Source organism: Cryptomeria japonica, chromosome 1 (assembly GCF_030272615.1).
Source record: "Cryptomeria japonica chromosome 1, Sugi_1.0, whole genome shotgun sequence".
In the NCBI taxonomy this organism is placed as follows: domain Eukaryota; kingdom Viridiplantae; phylum Streptophyta; class Pinopsida; order Cupressales; family Cupressaceae; genus Cryptomeria; species Cryptomeria japonica.
The window spans coordinates 19214176-19233412 of record NC_081405.1 but is presented as its reverse complement, the minus strand read 5'-3'; the positions used below and the strand labels follow the sequence as shown (position 1 = coordinate 19233412).

At 38.6% G+C, this 19237-nt stretch overlaps 1 protein-coding gene across 1 annotated transcript in view; it reads right to left on the bottom strand.

Annotated features, from left to right (window-relative positions):
- LOC131031210 (oligoribonuclease) overlaps positions 1-19237 on the bottom strand; it is a 119143-nt gene that overhangs the window by 56151 nt on the left and 43755 nt on the right. Inside the window, exon 6 of the mRNA XM_057962256.2 lies at positions 8323-8409. Coding sequence (XP_057818239.2) covers positions 8323-8409 — 87 coding nt within the window. The remainder of the gene's footprint in view (positions 1-8322; positions 8410-19237) is intronic.

Here is a 19237-nt window from a genome sequence, read left to right as displayed (position 1 = left end):
GAGAACTCAGATGCAAACAAAGAGCTTCCTCCTTCTTCCACCCCTCCGATGGCGGGACAGCTGTTAATTTGTGATCAGCCAGTTGGAAGTATGGGAGCACAAGGTGCTAACTTAACCCTATCCTCAACCCAGACGGTGCCTCAAGAGTGGCTGATCGCCAGAGCTCAGCGCAGGGCCGCCACCAAGGCGCCCATCGACCTTGAAGACATCTTCTCACGAATGGATCAAACAAAAGCAAAAGGGAAGAAGAAACCGAGAACATACTCTAAGATAACCAAGGATGGGCAAAGGAACCGCACTCTTCATATTGCTACCCCGCCCGTAAACAAGCTAGCAGATCAAATAACCCTGGCAGATTATAGCATTACGACTGTCCCCATCGGACGAGCTACAAAAGAGCAAGAAAAGGAGGAATTTAAGGACTCGGTGCAAAACATACTCAGACAGCTCGAGGAAATCACGGCTGAAAAGGACATGTATCGGGCCCGTGCTGAACAAGCCGAGGGATACATCGATAAGCTCCTACGGCCACTACACAACCCCTCTGAATCCCATATTCCCCCAATGGGATTGGCGCAGAGGACCACAACTGAATTTGAAGGAATCCGGGATACCGCAAAGGCCGTTAAGGAATGGGTGCAAGACATCAAGAAAAAGGGAGAACAGATCCTCAAAGAAGTAAAGGAAATGGCTCTCCATCGAGAGCTCACTCTCGTCAAGCTGTTGGAAGTAAAGAGAGAATCCCTTCACATGCATGAAGTAGCGGCCTCTACCCTTCCCCTCCTAAGAGCTCTTTTCTGGACACATACACAAATTCCCACACTGCCTGACATCTTGAATCCCCATAGCATCAGTGTTCTCAAGGAATGGTATTGGACCATCACCATGAAGAACGACGCCCAGGAAATTATTGACAAAGAAAATGACGCATGTGAGGCGATTCTGGGGAACATGCAAGAACTAGGCAAGACCATCCTCCGATCAATGGTTTCGGGGTGGATAAATGACCTGTCCGACAGTGTAATCCGGCCGGATTGGGAGGGAAGATTGGGAGCAGATAAGGCTTCTTATTCCATTGAAGACTTGAGTTTTGCTGGTCAGTTCCATTCAGACATATTATGCTTCGAGCGTAATCGCTCCAGCTGGAAGGACGGTTTAAGACACGTGGACCAGTATCTCGAAGGCATGCAATACAAAATTCGCCACCCTCCCATGCCCCCTTTCAATCCCCTCTTCCAATTATGCATCAAGTTTCAAGAATATGTCCGCGAGGAACGAGCAGCAGGTCGTGATTTATGGCGAGAATACCTGCATGGCGAAGACCAGTTTCTGCAAAAGGAATGTGAAACCAGAATAGAGAAAGCAGTTTCTCAAAAATGCTTTTTTCCCTCCAAGTCTTAAAAAGTGCACTTTTGTCCCAAAAGGGTGACAGTTGACTTTTGGTCAACATATTGTAAAGTTTTTTGTGCACCTCCCCTTTTTGGATTATTTCAAAGTTGTAATTATCCTTTGGTAGTTATTGCTCCTTTTGGGGTAGTTGTAGATATTTATCTCCCTATTTATGAGTGTGGGTCCCTCTTTTGTAAGGATGAATCTGGGCCACTTGTTTAGATTAGATCTTGGCCATTCATCCATTTTTGGAAACCTATTTAAGGGGACTGGTTTTCCCTCATTTGGGAGGAAGTTCTTGAATTGTTGCGAAAGCTCTGAAGAAATTTTGCTGGAATTAATACAATGGATTGAAATTACCTTCAAATTTCCTTGTGAGTGCATGGTCTCCTTCTTCATTTAAATTAGAAAGCTTTTAATTATGTCCGTTCATTTTACACAGCAGTTCTTACCAAGCATCTGATAGAATCTCCACAGTCCATACCATTAGAGGATAGCTGATTGCTTTTTTTCCTTTCTGCATGGTTAATCTGGGCTATTTTATGATTCAGTTCGATTATCAAAAGTACACATATCATGAATATAGAAGTTCTAATATTGTATTTGGTAATATGAAAATCTGGTTTCTCCTTTGAAGATTGCACTAAGTTTATGCAAACATTGTGTCTGAATGACTGATGATGCTTAACCTGGTTTCCTGGAGGTGTCTGTCTGCTTGGGTAAATCTGTTGTCCTAGTTAATATTTACTGTTCTCTCTCTCTACCCTTCCTTTCTTTCCTCCCAATTTTATCCCTTTTTTTTAGAAATCCAGTCTTGCTAAATCAGCTTCAAATAAATCAACATCACCTGAAAGAAAACCAAAAGAGGTCCCTGGGAATTCGCATATGAAATTACTAATCAAACGTAAGCCCCCTTGTGTTTCCAGCATAAACACATAAAGCCACTGAGAGATCCCGCAGTCAAGACCTGACAAAAGAAACCTTGAGGTAGTCTCCTTTGATCAAACTTAGAAAACAGCATTAGAGACTTCCTTATCTCAAGATAGAGTAGGATAATTAGTCGGCTATTCTATTCTGCGTTGGCCGTATGGAGTTTGCAGCAATGCGATTTCAGACACGTCAACAATATACAAGTCTCTTTTCTAAGCACTACAAAGATAGTGACATGGATGAATGTGGCTTGCGAATGCCTATGCCTTCTCAAGGTCTAGATGGTGCAAATATGTAGATTGTGCAATGTCAAGCATAAGGGAGTCATTAAGGCCATTCAACAAATAATTGGAACACAATTATGCAATGATGATCATATTAACAACGAGAGACTATATGAGAAATTTATAATGAATGTGAATCTGGTTTTGTTGTGAAAGTGGTAGAAAAAACTCCTTGGCCACACCTTCATCAAAAAGGAGATTCAAGAGTGTGCTAACAATGAAATCTTATCTTTCAACATCAAAGAAGTGGAAGGAACAGTCGGTGGAGCATTTGATGACAATGCCACATTAAAAAACAACAAAACCATCAAAGAAATCAATCTATTAAGAGATGGACTAATTTGCAACACAAAAATTTTCAACTTCTATATTGGACATCATGCTGATATTCTTTCCCCTCCATAGGTGAAGCGTGCCTACGAAGTGTCGAAGGGTCTACAATTTTTGGTGTACCTTAGGAAGCCAAAGGAATAAGTTGTATATGGCTTGGTTTGGATCTGAACAAATGCGCTCTTTCTTTTTTGGTTTAAATTATATAAGAGCTACTCATTTGGTGGTTCTTATCTATCAAATACACACACACACACACAAAAGAGAGCTCGCATATTATGAATATAATTATAATCCCAAAAAATTGGTTTAAACTCATCAATAAGATTCATCTAGACAAACACATAAGATTCTAGTTTTTTATTAAACCCTACAAAAAATTTATTGTTTTACCATCTAGGAATTTCATTTGTTTTTCAAAGAATGGTAAAGATCTGTTGCACATTGGGGTAGGGTACGTGGGGGAGCTAACGATGGCCATGACAACACTCAAGTGCCAGAACTCCTTTATAAACCAACCCAAAACTACCACTGCCAAGTTTGACAATCAATGAAAGCATTAGTGCCTTCGTGCATAGCCAACAATGAAAAACTCAAAGGAGAGCCAGCAAAGTTGAACAACAAAGGACATGATTGTATGTCGACGGCTTTTCGTTTTCGCTAATAGAGAAGATGACAACATCCCAAAAGCCATATAAGCAAGGGTAGGTTAAGAGAAGCCAATGCAAAGACAAGCCCTTGCAGAACTAAGGTCAAAAACTGAACAAACAAATTCATATAAACAAAATGGAACAGGAGAATGACAAATATTAGATATAAAAGGATTGAAAATCATCCCTATAATAATTATAATTTATGGAATTAGAAGGGGATTCCCATGATTCTCAAGATTATCACTATAAAATTTATAATTCATATTCTCTCGTATCATCACAATTTGTATTTTTGGTTTTAATTTCCATAAAATTTTATTTTAGTTTTTTAAATAATATTAAATGTTACATATGAATAATAATGCAATATATTAATAAGTATTTTAATGTCATACAAAAAAAAATTAGAAGGGGATTCCCGTGATTCTCAAGATTATCACTATAAAATTTATAATTTATATTCTCTCGTATCATCACAATTTGTATTTTTGGTTTTAATTTCCATAAAATTTTATTTTAGTTTTTAAAATAATATTAAATGTTTACATATGAATAATAATGCAATATATTAATAAGTATTTTAATGTCAAACGAAAAAAAAATATACAATTAGATTTACAATCATTGTGGTTTTCCTTTAAAAAAAATTTATTGACGAATTGAATTTGAAATTTTTTTTCTTTCCAACACAAACCCCAGTCTGTGACTTAGTGTGTGTATATAATATATATATACCCCCAACTAGTCCATGACCCCCTATCCCTGAAACTCCATGGAACATTGATTTGACTACGGTTGGGGAAAGACACATCAAAAATCACATCCTGATATCTGGCAAAATATTTCTATTATTAATGTGTATAAACATATCATTGGAAAAATATGAATATTATCTAGGCATGGTTCGCTCCTTTTCAGGTAGTAATATTGTCAGCTGCAACACATTCACTATTAAAAACTACAACCATATTTAGAAGTGAGTCGGTGCTCAAACGTTTGAATTCTCCTTCCTACCATACGCATTCTATCTCACCAATTGTTGTGCTACCATTGTGGTTACAAGGGTGATCATGCTGTTGGAAATATTGCATCATAGGATGCATAAAAACAATAATTTGGTAGGTTTGTTATAGTTTGTTATATAGGTTATTGTATTAGTGATACGAATGTTTGTTTGTAATGAGTTGTTAAAAGTTAAAACAGCTCAATATATTTAGGAGTTGTTGAAGGAGGTATCCTATAATATAGGATATGGAATCCTATATATGTAATGTCTATTGAACGAAAAACTGAAGCAACACAGTATTGTTTGTGTTTAATTTTTTGCAGCTTTCATTTGGCTCAGCTCAAATTTGCTTACATGGTATCAGAGCTATACTTTCTTTGATCAGTTCGATATCTTTTCATGAGATTCTAGCTTACAAGAAAATCTGAAGGCCAAGATATGCATTGTGATCTTCGTTAAATTGAGAGGAAGTGGTCCAAAGGAAAGTTGTGAACAAGGTGCTTGCTGTCTAGCTTCTGAAGCTTATGAGCCAACTAATGTGAAGCCGCCAAATAATTACAGTTATGCATACATGCGATCCAAAGGAAAGTTGTGAACAAGGTGCTTGTCATCTAGCTTCTGAAGCTTATAAGCCAGCTAATGTGAAGCCGCCAAATAATTACAGTTATGCATACATGATTGAGTAGAAATGCCCAGGTGGTTGTTTACGCCCAATCTAAAGATTGATCTCTTCGCAATAATATTGGTGGCGTGAGATCTCTGCTAAAGGAGATACATAGAAACCAGCAGCGGATGTGAATCATTTTCATTTAAAAAAATTGTATAAATTATGTTTGTTGCAGCATGAATCTGTTCATTCCAGCAAATCTGAGGTAAATATTACCCAGCCTAGTGTGATAAAGGCATGCATACCACCCAGCAAATTATAATCTTCCTCTGCATGCATTCAATTGTGTAAGAGGTCTTTATCTCTTTGATATTAAGAACATGATTATGGCACAAAACAGTTTGCAAGTGAAGTTTTGAAAAATCTGGTTGCTCATTTGTGCATAGAGCAAGATAGACACACACTATAAAAACATTTAAATGTGATGATTGCTTCTAGTTCGTGAGTATTCCTTATTGCTGCAGCAATTGAGCATTGCCCATGCCTGTTGATTCATCATGATTTCTATGGTGATTGAACTGCTAGTAAATTTAAACTATTGCAACCAAGAGAGATATGCATGGGAGAAACGTTATAGAGATTCCACAATCACATATCCTCCTTTCTACTCAACAGAAGCATGGATTTTGTTGGTGTGTTTTACATGTTGATAAGAGGTGAGAGGATTAAGTGTCTAATAATAGTTTGAAGTTCATGATAGGTCAAGTCATTTAAATTAGTGATTTTTTATTATTTAGTTTAAGTTTTCAATTTTGCAAAAGTGTTAAGGTGCATTATTGGTGGAACCCGACACCTTTAATATTACTTAGATTACGGGGGGAAAGCCAAATAATATTTCTTTTTAAATGGAGAAAAATAGTATATTGGTAGAAAAATTTGAGGGTTCAAAATTTCATACATGGCAAATCAAATTACAGTTGATCCTTATTGAAAAGGATTTGTGGGATATAGTAAGTGGAGCAACAACAAGGCCAACTGATGTCGATGAAAGCAAAAAATGGATTGTGAAAGATCGAAGAGCAATAGCTTTGATTGGTCTTGCAGCGTTAGATGCATACCTATCGAAGACTTCAAATGAAGTTTGGGATAATTTGAATACTTTGTTTGGATCAAAAGCATCAAGTGTAAAGATGAACTTAAAGCAGAAATTGTTCGGGCTGAAATGATGGAAGGTGACAACATTGTTCAACATATCAGTAAGTTTCGCTCCCTATTGAAACAACTAGCTAGGATAGATGCTAAATTAGATAATGAAGATTCAAAAGCTATTTTGTTAAATAGAATGCCTCCTAATTATGGAAACATTGTTTTCACATTAAACAAATTAGATGCTACCCTAGATGAAATAATATCTGCTTCGATTGATGAAGGAGCTAAGAAAATTGATTCAACTATAGAGGAAACTGCAATGTATGGAAAAAATAGGCCTAACCATTCCTCCAAATCTAGTTCTTCTACATCAAAGGGAAATCGTTTCTTCAAGAATATAATTTTGTGCTACTATTGCAAGAAAAAGGAACACATTGTTATGAATTGCACTCAGCGTGACAAGGATCTCCTTGATGGGAAGTTAAATACAGATACAGTATTGGCTGCAGATGATGATGAAGAATGCCTTCATGGGGTGGCTACTAAAGACCCTCCATACGAAGATAGTGAGGAAGAATATATTTTCTAAATCAAATCAAAAGTTTGTATTTGTGATTGGATGAGTTTGTCCCCAATCACTATTGTTGGTTATTTGTGAATGGATGTGTTTGTCCCCATTCACAAGATGATGATTGGATGTGTGTCCCCAATCATAATTATTGTGAGCAGATGTGTGTGTCCCTATCCAAACTTGATGTAAGACCTTGGATAGATGCGTTAGTCGCTATCCCTGGTTCCATGGGTAGATGTGTTTGTCCCTACCCTTGGATGAATGAATAGTAAGCATAGTGAGGCTAGTTCCACTATTGCTTCTCATGATTAGATGTGTATGTCCCTACTCATGCCTTATGATGAACTACTGAATCTGGTCATCAAGTATTGTTGGTCCACTAACCTCATTTGGAGAATGATGCAATATGGGGGGGTGTTAGAAATATTGCATCATAGGATGCATAAAAACAATAATCTGGTAGGTTTGTTATAGTTTATTACATAGGTTATTGTATTAGTGGTACGAATGTTTGTTTGTAATGAGTTGTTAAAACAACTCAATATATTTAGGAGTCATTGAAGGAGGTTTCCTATAATATAGGATATGGAATCCTATATATATGTAATGTGTATTGAATGAAAAAATGAAGAAGCATGGTATTGTTTGTGTTTAACTTTTTGCAGCTTTTGTTTGGCTCAGCTCAAATTTGCTTACACATGCACCAGGAGGACATGCAATTATACCATACACAGTTAAAACACAACACTGGAGATAGAAAAGAAAAATGAACCAGTGTGATAAGAAACTTTCACTTGCAATACATAACCTTGTAGAAGGAAAACAAAAAAGTATCCAAACATGAAAATGATGTTATAATAAAAGGAGACTGAAAAAGCATAATCCAGAAAAAAATATTTGCTTTTCATTGGAGCATTATCAACGGAGAACTGAAGTAATAAAAATATTCAGTCAGACTAAACTATAAATTGAACTTTATTAATTTTGCAAAAGATGTCAAAAGTTCAAACAAGAGGATTATATATTCAAGTTCTGAATCAGTATAAGGAACAGAAAACTGCTATGGTTGAAAACTGTAAACATATTAACAAAATTAATTTCAGTAACAACAGACCGGACACTTAAAGATTATTCCAGAAGACGAGGATCTACGTATTCTTTACATGAACCATTTACTTATTTAACATCACACTATCTAATATCCATAACTATGGCTGCAGATTATTTGTCTGTTAAGGAAAACATCATGACCTCCCTATAAAACTAGATAAAAAACATATAAAAGCTCCCATGAAAAGCAGATCTATATCATAGAAAACCAAGCTTCAGATGCGCTTGCTTCAAATCCTGAGTTCAATTATGGAATGAGAGATTTTTGAAACAACACATAATCTATGTCTTACCTTCAGAAACATGAAATCCACATAAACAGAATTCCCAGCTAGAGGTGGTGGTGTAGTACTAATGTGCTGCTTAACAAATTCCAGAACCTGCAAACAAGATGAATCTAATCATTAGAGGACCCAGACTAGGAGTCATTTTCACAACAAGTTCTGGTGTACTGAAACCAAATGTTAGTACTTCAAAACATTTGTAAACTTATACCCACACTATTTTTTTGTGCAGGGTCATTTTTGGAGTCAAAACATTGTCATTAGTGGGTTCTGCCAAATACAAGTCTACCATGTTCATAAATGTTGTGCTTTCAAACTCTAATCAATGATTTTGTATAGCCACAATAGAAGCTTTGCAACACATCAGATGAGGTAAAGATCAAAGCTTGCAATGCATGTGAAAGAAGACAAAAAAAATGGTCAAGGCATGAAAATGGGCATGCCAGTGCATTGAAGCACTCCAATACACTTGAATGCAGTGTCCTAATAAAGTGATAAACACAAAAAGTGGTCTTCCAATATATAGGAATGTGCCAGGGTGAAAGATGTCCCAGAAACTTATTTAAAGTTCAAAAAGGTTGTCCACTTAAGTCCTTGGATCACACCAGAACACTATAAAGGTGAAAAAGTTTGAAGTGATGAAAAGTTGAACACTTAAGCATGAGGAGCACTCCAGCAGAAAAGACTCTAAGCACACACCAATAGGAAGCAGACCATAAGTTGTTTGAAATCTCAAAATCAGCAGAAGACTGCTGAGAGTGCACAGTAATTAAAAGAGGACAAAATTTTCCAAAAGTGAAAGGGGGATCAGGATGGTCAGGCATGCACCATAAGACAGATTAAGCAGAAGTTTAAAAACATTTTATGTGAACAAATAAAGAAAATATTAAAACACCTAAATGATAAATTACAAAACAAAAAAAGGCCACCAGACCCTAACAGCATGCTGGTAAGAGAAATGGGAAAGATTTTTGAATTGTGAAACAGTGCAAAGTGGTAGTCCATGTTCAGATGCATCATGCATGCCACTTCAAACAGAACCAAACTTTGCAAAAGCATATGAAACAGAATCTCCAGTATTCAGGCATGCCATTATAAGACATTGCCAAAAATCAATAAGATGTGATGATGACCTCCTAAGCATGCAGTGTGCATTCAAGTTTGCAGGTGCGAGTGCAGATTTTCAGCAGGCTCAAACAGGTTTTGAGCAACATTGTTCACTTTTCAAAGCATCTTGCAGTTTTGGCAGCAATATACAATTCATTCAGCTGCCATAATAAACATCTCCAGCAAGATTTTCTACTGGTTTGTTGTGGTTTTACGAGGGTTACAGCAATGGTTTCATCTTTGTCCTTCAATTTCAAACATCTACAGCAGTTACCACAGACCTTTCAGTAATCAAAGAACAAAAAAAAGTAGTTTATAAAAATGCCTAGGGTTTCACATCATCTTTCCATTCTTCATTCAAATGCCTAGGGCTTCTTGTGCAGCTTTTTCAGCATGAAAGGAATGTGCTTGACTATGCGAGAGATTGCATTTTATTTTATATTAGCTACACCCTGGCATTTCTAAACCATCAAGTTGCAGAGTTGTCTCATTTTTCAATACAGCGCATAGAGTTAAGCAATCAAACCTTTATATAACAAGCGCTAAGAATGATTTTTGATGGTTTTATCTTTGACAAAGCATAGAATTTCAATATACTAGGTTTTGTAAGTTTTTGGAAAGAATGAAAGTTTATGAGTGCAATTTCAGTAAGAAATCAGTTGAAGTCACCAAGATTGTTTATGATTTGCCCATGGTTGTTATAGTTCCAAGTTTCTTCCACATAAGTATCATCATCAGAATAATTGATGAAAAAATAATAGGCGTCAGTAAGAAACGGCAACGGATGGCCAAGGAACATCCCTCGACCATTCTACCTACAAAAGTTTTAATTTAAACAGAAGAAACACAATAACAAAAATTAAAAAGGCAGCAGCCCCAAGGACCCCCACACCCCTTTACAACAACCCTAAACCTAAAAGAAAAACACTAGCACCTAAAATTTAAAAAATCACTCATTTTTCCATTTTTTCATTTTGTAAGAATACAAAGAAAGAGAGCGGAAATGAGTAGAAGAGAAGAAAGTAGCAAACCTACATCATTTGAGATAGGTTTACTATCCTTCATTCATTTGTACAAGTCATAGTCTAACACTTGAACTTGGCTCAAACTCAACATGCTAATTTTTTACTTGGACTTGAACACAGACTTGGCCAATTGAAGGATTACAGCTTTTACTTGTTTACCCTCTGGGTGAACAGTTTAGAACATACAGATAGAATACTCAATGCAAAACAATAATGCCATAGATACCAGATAAGATCAAGCAAATATAAGAGATACTATTCCATTCATAATCATGTCTTTACCAGTTACCGTCCATGGTATATAAAGGTACCAAGGGGATGCAACGGGCAACCGTCGCACCCGTAACTACTATCCCTCGGTTACCTTACTAACAAAGTAAAGTACTACCTAATTAACTACTGTTTTATTCCCGTACAATATTACCACCAACATCATCCCCCAAAAAAAACAAGGTTGTCTCTTGATGACTGAAAACAAAATGGGATGATTAACAACAGAGAATTCAGGACTGAGAATGGGGTGGAGGAAGCTTCCCTAGTGAGGAGGGTGCCGACGCGTGGGCTGCGGCTTCCAAGCGAGCCCGTAACTCATAGACCTGCTCAGTCCACAACTTGAGGTCCCGCTCTGCAACCATCTGTCGCTCCATCGCTATTTTCACCATCAGCGCCGCCTCCAAGACCTCTTTATCTTTCTGCTCTACCATCTCCAAGGCACTACCCAAGCAAGTCTCCAACATAGCCCTGTCCTCGCGGGCTTCCACCAATTGTACCTCCAAGGCACCCTTCGCCGACCTCTCCTCGGCTAACATTGAGTCCAAGGTAGCACGCTCTGCATCCCATGAGGCCTTCTCCCGAGCCAATTGCTCTCTATGCGACTCCTCCATCTGCTGGAGTCGAGCAGCCAACTCGTCTCGTGCCAGCACAGTCTCCTGACGTTGGGTCTCAGTACTCTCAGCAATATACTGCGTCCTCCGCAACTCATAGTAGGTCTCTCGGAAAACCTGCTCTATCCTTTGCAACAAGGACTGTCTACTGGTCTTGCCAACCTGCTCACGGAGGTCCCAATTCTCCAACATCTATAAGGTTTCTGTAGCAGGCCATCCACCAGACTCAAAACACTACGCAAAGTGTATTGTGCACCTTCCCCTCATAAACCCGAGTAACTGCTCCAACTCCTCATCTGTCCAAGTATCTCCCTGAGACCGCACAAAGGCTACCATTTGTCGCGCTTCCACAGCCATATCAGCAAGGAACTGCTCCAATTCCCTATCGCCCTCCACTCTTGGAGATGCTAGGACACCATCTCTGTGAGGACTCTGGAATGGCTTGTCATGCGGGAGGCTCGGGATCAACTCCTCCTCTTGTCTGGGACTCAACACCAACTCAAGAATGGGTGAGTGGTCGCTCTGCACAATCCGTGATCTCTGGTGAACTGTCTCCGACCAGGTCCACAATCTCGTGTGGGCTCGGCTCACACCATGGGGAGAGGACCGCTACTCCAACTAGTGCTAGTGGTGTCATTTTGTACCGACTCAGCCACGCACTCATGTCCATCTGGGAAGGCATACCACTCCCTCCAAGTTGCTCTTCTTGTATGGCCTCCCTATCCATCTTCCCGCTACTGTCCCCAACCTCTACTGTTGTCGTGAGACTCCTGTCGTCGACCACGTGATGCTCTGGTAAGGCTACTAATGTCGCGACTGCCTGTGGGGGGATCATAATCACAGGTGTCCGGCCCTGCCCAAACCCAGGAACCGGCCGCACCAGGGAGAGGCCAAGTGGTACTTGCTGAGACCGTCTGCTCAGATAACTCATCCGAGAGCCGTGTGGCTGCTGTTGGCCCAACTATGAGAGGTGGTGTGGTTGTGTGCGCTACTGCAGAAGATGTTGCCCCCATCTCCTCCTCTACCTGTTGTTCGCCTCTACCCACCATTCTGAAACTACTCTCGGTGGCCGTATCACTGGAGTCCCCTGCCTCCTCACTCAGGGAACTAGAGGCGGACTCCGACTTTGTCTCTGCCTCAGACACCACCACCCGTCACTTCCGTTTCTTGCCTGATTGTGTATCTTCGCTTAGTGCCATCGTATCCAAGTGAACCCAATAAAATATAGGCGGCTGCCCCGGGTGTACACGGCCTTGGGGTGCCAAGTGTTGTGCGTCCGGTGAGCCGTGAAGGCGTACCGCATCGAGGAAGAGCCCAATCGCATGGTAGGGCATGTAGAAGGTCCTGTGCTGGAGGGTCATGAATTCCTCCATCCTATCTGCGAGTACCGATGCCCAGTCATATACCACGCCATTACGAATGCCATTCACCAGCACCCCCGGCGCCATGGCAATATCTGAAGCCCTACTCGCTCCCATCAGGCGGCTCTTCAATACATCGACAAGGCATCGCCATATCCCCTCTCTCAGGAATGACTTCTTTAGACCTCTTCCTTTGCTTACATGCTAGAGACTATCAAGTTCCGCTTGTGTGAGGTCATCGCGACACATCAGATTGAGAAGTTTATCTTTTAAATCTGGGGAGCTTTTCTGCCCCTTGTCCACTTTCTTTCCTTGCACCCCCGGAATACCAAAAACTCTTGTAAATTTTGTCGAAGCAAAGGACACTGTAATCTGTTGGTGCTCGTAGTCAAATACGGACTACCGCCTGTGTGGGTCATAGGCACAAATCATGGCCCGCAACACCACCTCAAAGTCCTTAATGCAAAAAATGGGCATCTGGATGGCCCACTGTACCTGCGCAAGTCATAGCTATGTCTTCATAGGGTCATCATGCGGGGTCTCGTTCCACCATTTCCTACAATCTGTTCCAGTCAAACCCTCGAAAGTAATGGTGTCCATTATCACATCATTCTTTGCTGCCATCTACTACTGCACTTTGGGTTGCACCTTTTTCCCTTTACTTTTGTTGTTGTCAACCATGCCGCCCCTCACCTTCACACCCAAAGGTAGAATCCGAACAACTTTCTTGTTCCCAGAGGTTGACGGCACTGTAGTAAGTAACTGCCGTAACTGCTTTTGCCAAGTTTTTCCACCACTGGCGTCCATTAAATAATTTTGCCTCTATCTTTTGTGCCCTCTTTAATATTTAAAAAATAGGGTTAAATTAACAAGCTTCTGCACGTGCCTATTTTCCTCCAACGTGGGACCTTTCCTCCAGATGCTACCCCTCGAAACTTTTTTGTTTTAAATGCTTCTGCGCCACCACACAATCTTTCTCCACCGAATGACCGTACATAGACCGTACGGAAATCCAAGAATTGAATTGCATCATAGACCGTACGGAAATCCGTAATGAAGAGCTACATTCAACCAGTTGCATCATTCATCAAGCATATCATGAGCAAGAGGAGGATCGACCAAAGTCATCACAAGACCTACATCGAACATGATTGAAGAAGCAAATAGTTTCAGAAGAGTTAATCAAAGTTTGCTTCTCATCATCATCATCACTTTAAACAAACTGGATAACGTAGGGTATCAAAAGATATCTCTCAATATCCCTTCATGATGATGAATCAAATCAAATCTACAAAGTGCGAGATTGATGTGGCATCCCCGTCATCCTCTCCACCAATTAGAGAAGTCCACATCAGCACGTCTTGATTCAATGAACCAAGCTCACCCATGGATGTACAAACTCTGATGTACCTACCCTTGATATCTATTGGTCCACGCTCATTGAATGTAATTTATTCACTAGTTAAGGAGAGTTTGTTGTAACAAACCCTAATTAGGGTTTTATTGTAAAATCTTGGCCATTGATGGAGAATCAATCCTGGTCGTTCATTGTAAATGAGCTCTCTATATAAAGCTCAAACTCTTCATTTGTAAAGGTTAATAGCAGTTGTGAATAGTTAATAGTGAGTAGTAGAAGAAGAGAAGGCAGAAATTGTTGCCTAAAGTTGTAAATGAACTCCATTTTCATTGAAGTTATGGTGAAGTGTGTTGTTTCTTTACAATGTGCATGGTTTCTTGTTGGATCTCCATGTTAGATGATAAATAAATTAGATTGAATGGAGGAATTTGTTGAATGTATTCATGTGGAATCCGCCTAGTCCATACCACTAGCCTCTTACTGATTGTAAGTGTGCCTTGTGTGGTCAACTGGAATGATATGAGCTTAACTTCAAATCATTCTACATTCATTGCTTATGCATTAACTTGAATGGTGATCGATGTTTGATGGTATTGATTTGAATATCTTTGAAATATCCTTTGAAGATTGCACTGAGCTTGTGTCAAATTGTTCAAGTTGATAGAGAGACCTAGCTCAGTCGGATTCCATCTAATCATTCACTCATCTTCCTACATTCTTAGGATTAGAATAGACTCTCTCAATCCTTCATCTTTTGCCATTTTTTCAAACTCCAACTAGTTTAGGATCAAAAGCATCACCATATTGCAACATCAGATGATCTAAGTTTCAGCAATTTAAGCATTCAGGCATTCAAACGTAAGTCCCCTTGTGATTCCAGCATAATCACATCAAACCAATGAGCTTATCCACACGTAGTGACCCTACATTTATGAACCTTGGAGTCTTCTCAAGTGATCCTTAAGCTAATCTTCAGCATTTGAGAGATTTTGTTCAAGAGAGGATAAGATACTTTTGGGTATTTTATTTTGTGTTCGCATGTGCCTAAAAAACACATCAACGATTAGCACTTTACCTCTTCTACCTCATTTATTCTATCATGCCCTTGCAGCCCACTTGAAGCACAATCAACATGGGGTAGACAACAAATCATGCACCAAAGAAATAAGCCCTCATATGCATCTACATGCTCACTATCTTCACAATCATCAAGGACAAGAGCTTCAAAATGAAAATAAACATCTACACTATCATTTATATTATCCATAGTTTGAAAACGAGGACTCAAACTCGAATTGGCAGCCCAAAACTTTGACTCAATCTCAAGACTCAGCACGGACTCGTCAAGGACTCAGCCAAAAAAAACCATAGAATTACACAAAAAAATAAATCAGTTGACAACTTTAACCTCATTTGTGTAATTCCACTCCCAAACCCCCTCATTGTAATCAAATTTCCTATATGACAAGAGATCCCAATAACTAGTGGGGGTTTAGGAGTGGAGACCCTAATGAGTTTAAGGGGCAGCAATGATAAGTTGCACAAGGTGTTAGATGTGAGAAAAACCCAATGATAGAGGGTGTGCATTTATAAGCCAAAATTATGACTTTTTTTACTGTTTTTTCCACTTTTATTGGCTCAATGCCCTTTTATTCCTACACAAATGCTTGTCTTCTTCGCTCCTTCCCTTGCTATTTCACTATTCAAACCTGAAATGGACAAGTTTGAGCCAAAAAATGAAAGAAAAACTCACTTTTTCCTGTTTTAACACACCGAGACAAACCCGAGAGTCCAAACACAAGACTTGGGAGTCCAAGCCGAGGACTCGGCGAGTCCTTGGTCAAGACTCAAATGAGTATTCATTGAAACTTGCCTTGCAAGTCCTTGGCAAGTTGACTCGCCAAGCTATAGGACTCACAAGTCCCATGAGTACTCACAAAGTACTAAAACACTGATATTGTCAATTTAATCATTAAGTGCAAGCACATCTATGTGTAATGCCCCCTCTTGGGATATTCCTGATTTTTGCCCTAAAACAATAATTCCAATTTAAGTTGAGGAATGCAAATAATTTATAAAAGTAACTTCATACTAATATTACCAATTGTAATGAATTATATAAGATTATCTCGGTTTAGGTCCTACAAACAAAATTAATTACTAGATAATTGACATTAAATATCAATGACATTAAAATATCAAATATTAAGAATTCTTGATAGCATAAGCAGCATTCATATTTAAATCAATATATCCTAATAACATTAATATTTAGTCCAAGGCATATTCCTATAGTCAACCATATTAGAAATTCGTTGGAAATGTTTGCAAACCGCAATCTCAAGGATGACCGTCCTTGTATTGCAAGAGCATGGAAGGAGTTTAGATCCATTCATCCCTCGGTCCACCTTGGAGGCTGGTCATCCTCCTCAATCAAACCCAAGAGCACTCATTTGCCTCCCAACCCACGAGCATGGAAGGACCTTCAATCCATCCATCTTGGGGTGGCGTACTTGATGAAGAATGGATCAGTACTTCAACTCTCATGAACTCGGAAGGTTGGTCGTCCTTCCTATTTGCAAAACACTTCCTTAATTCAAAGCTGATTGCTCAAGGGATTTTCTAGAGTATACCTGAATGCTTGATTTCTCTTTATCATCATTTCTTGAAGGATTGATGAGTGGATGCTTAAATGATACTAAATGAACTGATACTTTAATGATTCACATTTGAATGATTTGATGATAGAATGGTTGATGGTTGAATAGTTGATTTTTGAATGATGGATGTTTGAATGATTGATATTAGACTGATTGAATTGATGGAAGAATTGATTGTTGGTTCGTTTACTTGATTCCTTTATTCCCAATTGATGATTGATGGATGAATAAATGCTTGTTGAATTTGTAGAGTGACGAGTGATGATTGAGTGCTGATTTGATGTATTGGTGTGTGATGATTGATAAGTGGTCCTTGACTGCTTGGAATGATTTCTCCTTTATACTTTATTGGTGAAACGGTCACCACCATTCAAAAGAATTGAGTCACCACCCTCCATTGCTGCCTTTTGAGAATAATTGATTATTTTCCAAATTATCTCCCTTGGATGTGTTCCTCAAATGAAACCTTTTCCCCTTTATATCTTCCAATGTGAGGGAGAAGTCACACCTCTTCATCATGACTGCCCTTTGCAAGAGTCACAACCTTTCACAATTACTACCCTTTGAAAGTATACAACCCTTCATAATTTCTGCCCTTTGAAAGAGTCACAACCTTTCACAGTTACCACCCTTCACAAGAGTACAGGCCTTCATGATTTCTGCCCTTTAAATTAGTCATAACCTTTCACAATTACCACCCTTTGAAAAAGTACAACCCTTAATAATTTCTGCCATTTGAATAGTCACTTATTTTCTTCCTATTCCTTTCTTCTAACATTTAACCTTCCTTGATTCACATGCTCCATTCTTTCTTCCTTCCTCCAAATCCCCCTTGAAATGAACTCTTCTCCCTTTTATATCTCATGTTTGAGGGAGTCTCAACTCTTCATTTCATGGCTTTTGACCATTCATTAAACTTATTTAAAGTTTAATTATATTATATTTTATTTTTATCTTTCATATTTTAATTTCATTATTATTATTTATTATTAAATCCTATTACAAAAGGGGACATTATAGTCCACGCTGCCCAAGTTTGCTTGTCCTCGAGCAATGATCATGGAGAGAGTGTTCAAGATGATTCCCAATATGAAATGGTTTTGGACTTTGCAACTTCTAACTTTGCTTTTTATGAAAATCTATCTCCTTGGTAAAAAAAAATCCCCCCTTCTCCAATAAAATATCCTTATTCTGTAATAGAATCTTTTCATAGATACGTGGTAGGAATCCAATAAACTAATTTCCTTCTTTTGTATGAACTTATGTGCACTAGTGTGAGTTTTGTGGGATGATTATTCAAGGTTCCTTCCAATGAATACCATAACAAGAAGATGAAACCTATTGTATCATGGCAATTTCCCAAGGCATAAGTTACATCCTTGCCTTATCTTTCGTGGTAACTGTGTTGAGCGACTAAGTCAGATTGACAATGGGTACTTTAATAAATGATTTATATTTATGATAGATCTTGTATTATGTCAGATTAGACATGTTACCATGGTATGACAATTTGAATTGTAGAGTTGTGATGATGAAAATCTGAAGGATGTTGCCAAGTTATTGCAATGATGATCATTACTTCATTCAAATATTTGTTTTAAGACTTCCCATTTAGGGTAGCTCTATAAAGTATTTGTTACTCTTTCCTCCCTGAGGGGAGATGTTGTAGATCAATGATGATGCAAATTGATTGTGTTGCACTTCTTGCAAATTCCAATTGTGTGTATGTCAGAGTTTAATAATTGTGAGTGTTTCAATTGCACCTAATGATGATATTGCAGATTGATAATTATACCTTGTCACATGTTAAGTAGATGATGTGTTGTGACTGTTTAATTGCATGATTCTAGAGTGTTGTTGCATTGAGTTGAGATTGATTCTTGAGTGATTGGCTTGGAAGCCTTGATTTAGTTTATCGCAAGTGTGCTGGGTATCTTTGAATTCCTTAGGAACCTTAGGGCTCAAGGGTTTTGAAGTTGACTCCAATTTGTTTTGTATATTGTGGACTTCTTGTGGATTTTGCGGTTGTTAAGTATCATGAAAGGGATCAACCTTTCTCAGGTTTTGTGATTGAAAGGATGGTATGTCTTTCTCCAAAGCATGTTTATTTAATTCATAACTTTGTTCAACATAAGTATTTTAAATTATCTGATTTGAGTTTTGTCTTTGACTAGTTTATCAATATAGAGGTTAAAAAATTTCTTGCAACACTTGGTGAGGTGACCAACACAGGTATTCAGAAAGTGTGGGTTTATTGATGGGTAATTAAGATACATCATGTGATTGACTTGCAACGTCTTCTGTTTTCAATCTGTTCATATAGAACCTAGCTTCTGCATAGGATTTCCTGGTAGGCTCCTCTCTGCCATTTTCTATTAGGTGCCATCTTATGGTTTATTTTAGTAATGTTTTGCAGTTATGATTTCTTGACTTTGCTGCCCATATGAATGCTGGCAGCCAATAGCAAATAGTTTCAACTTGTTATTATCCATCCCACATGCAGTAAGTAACAAGTTCAACCTTCAGCAAG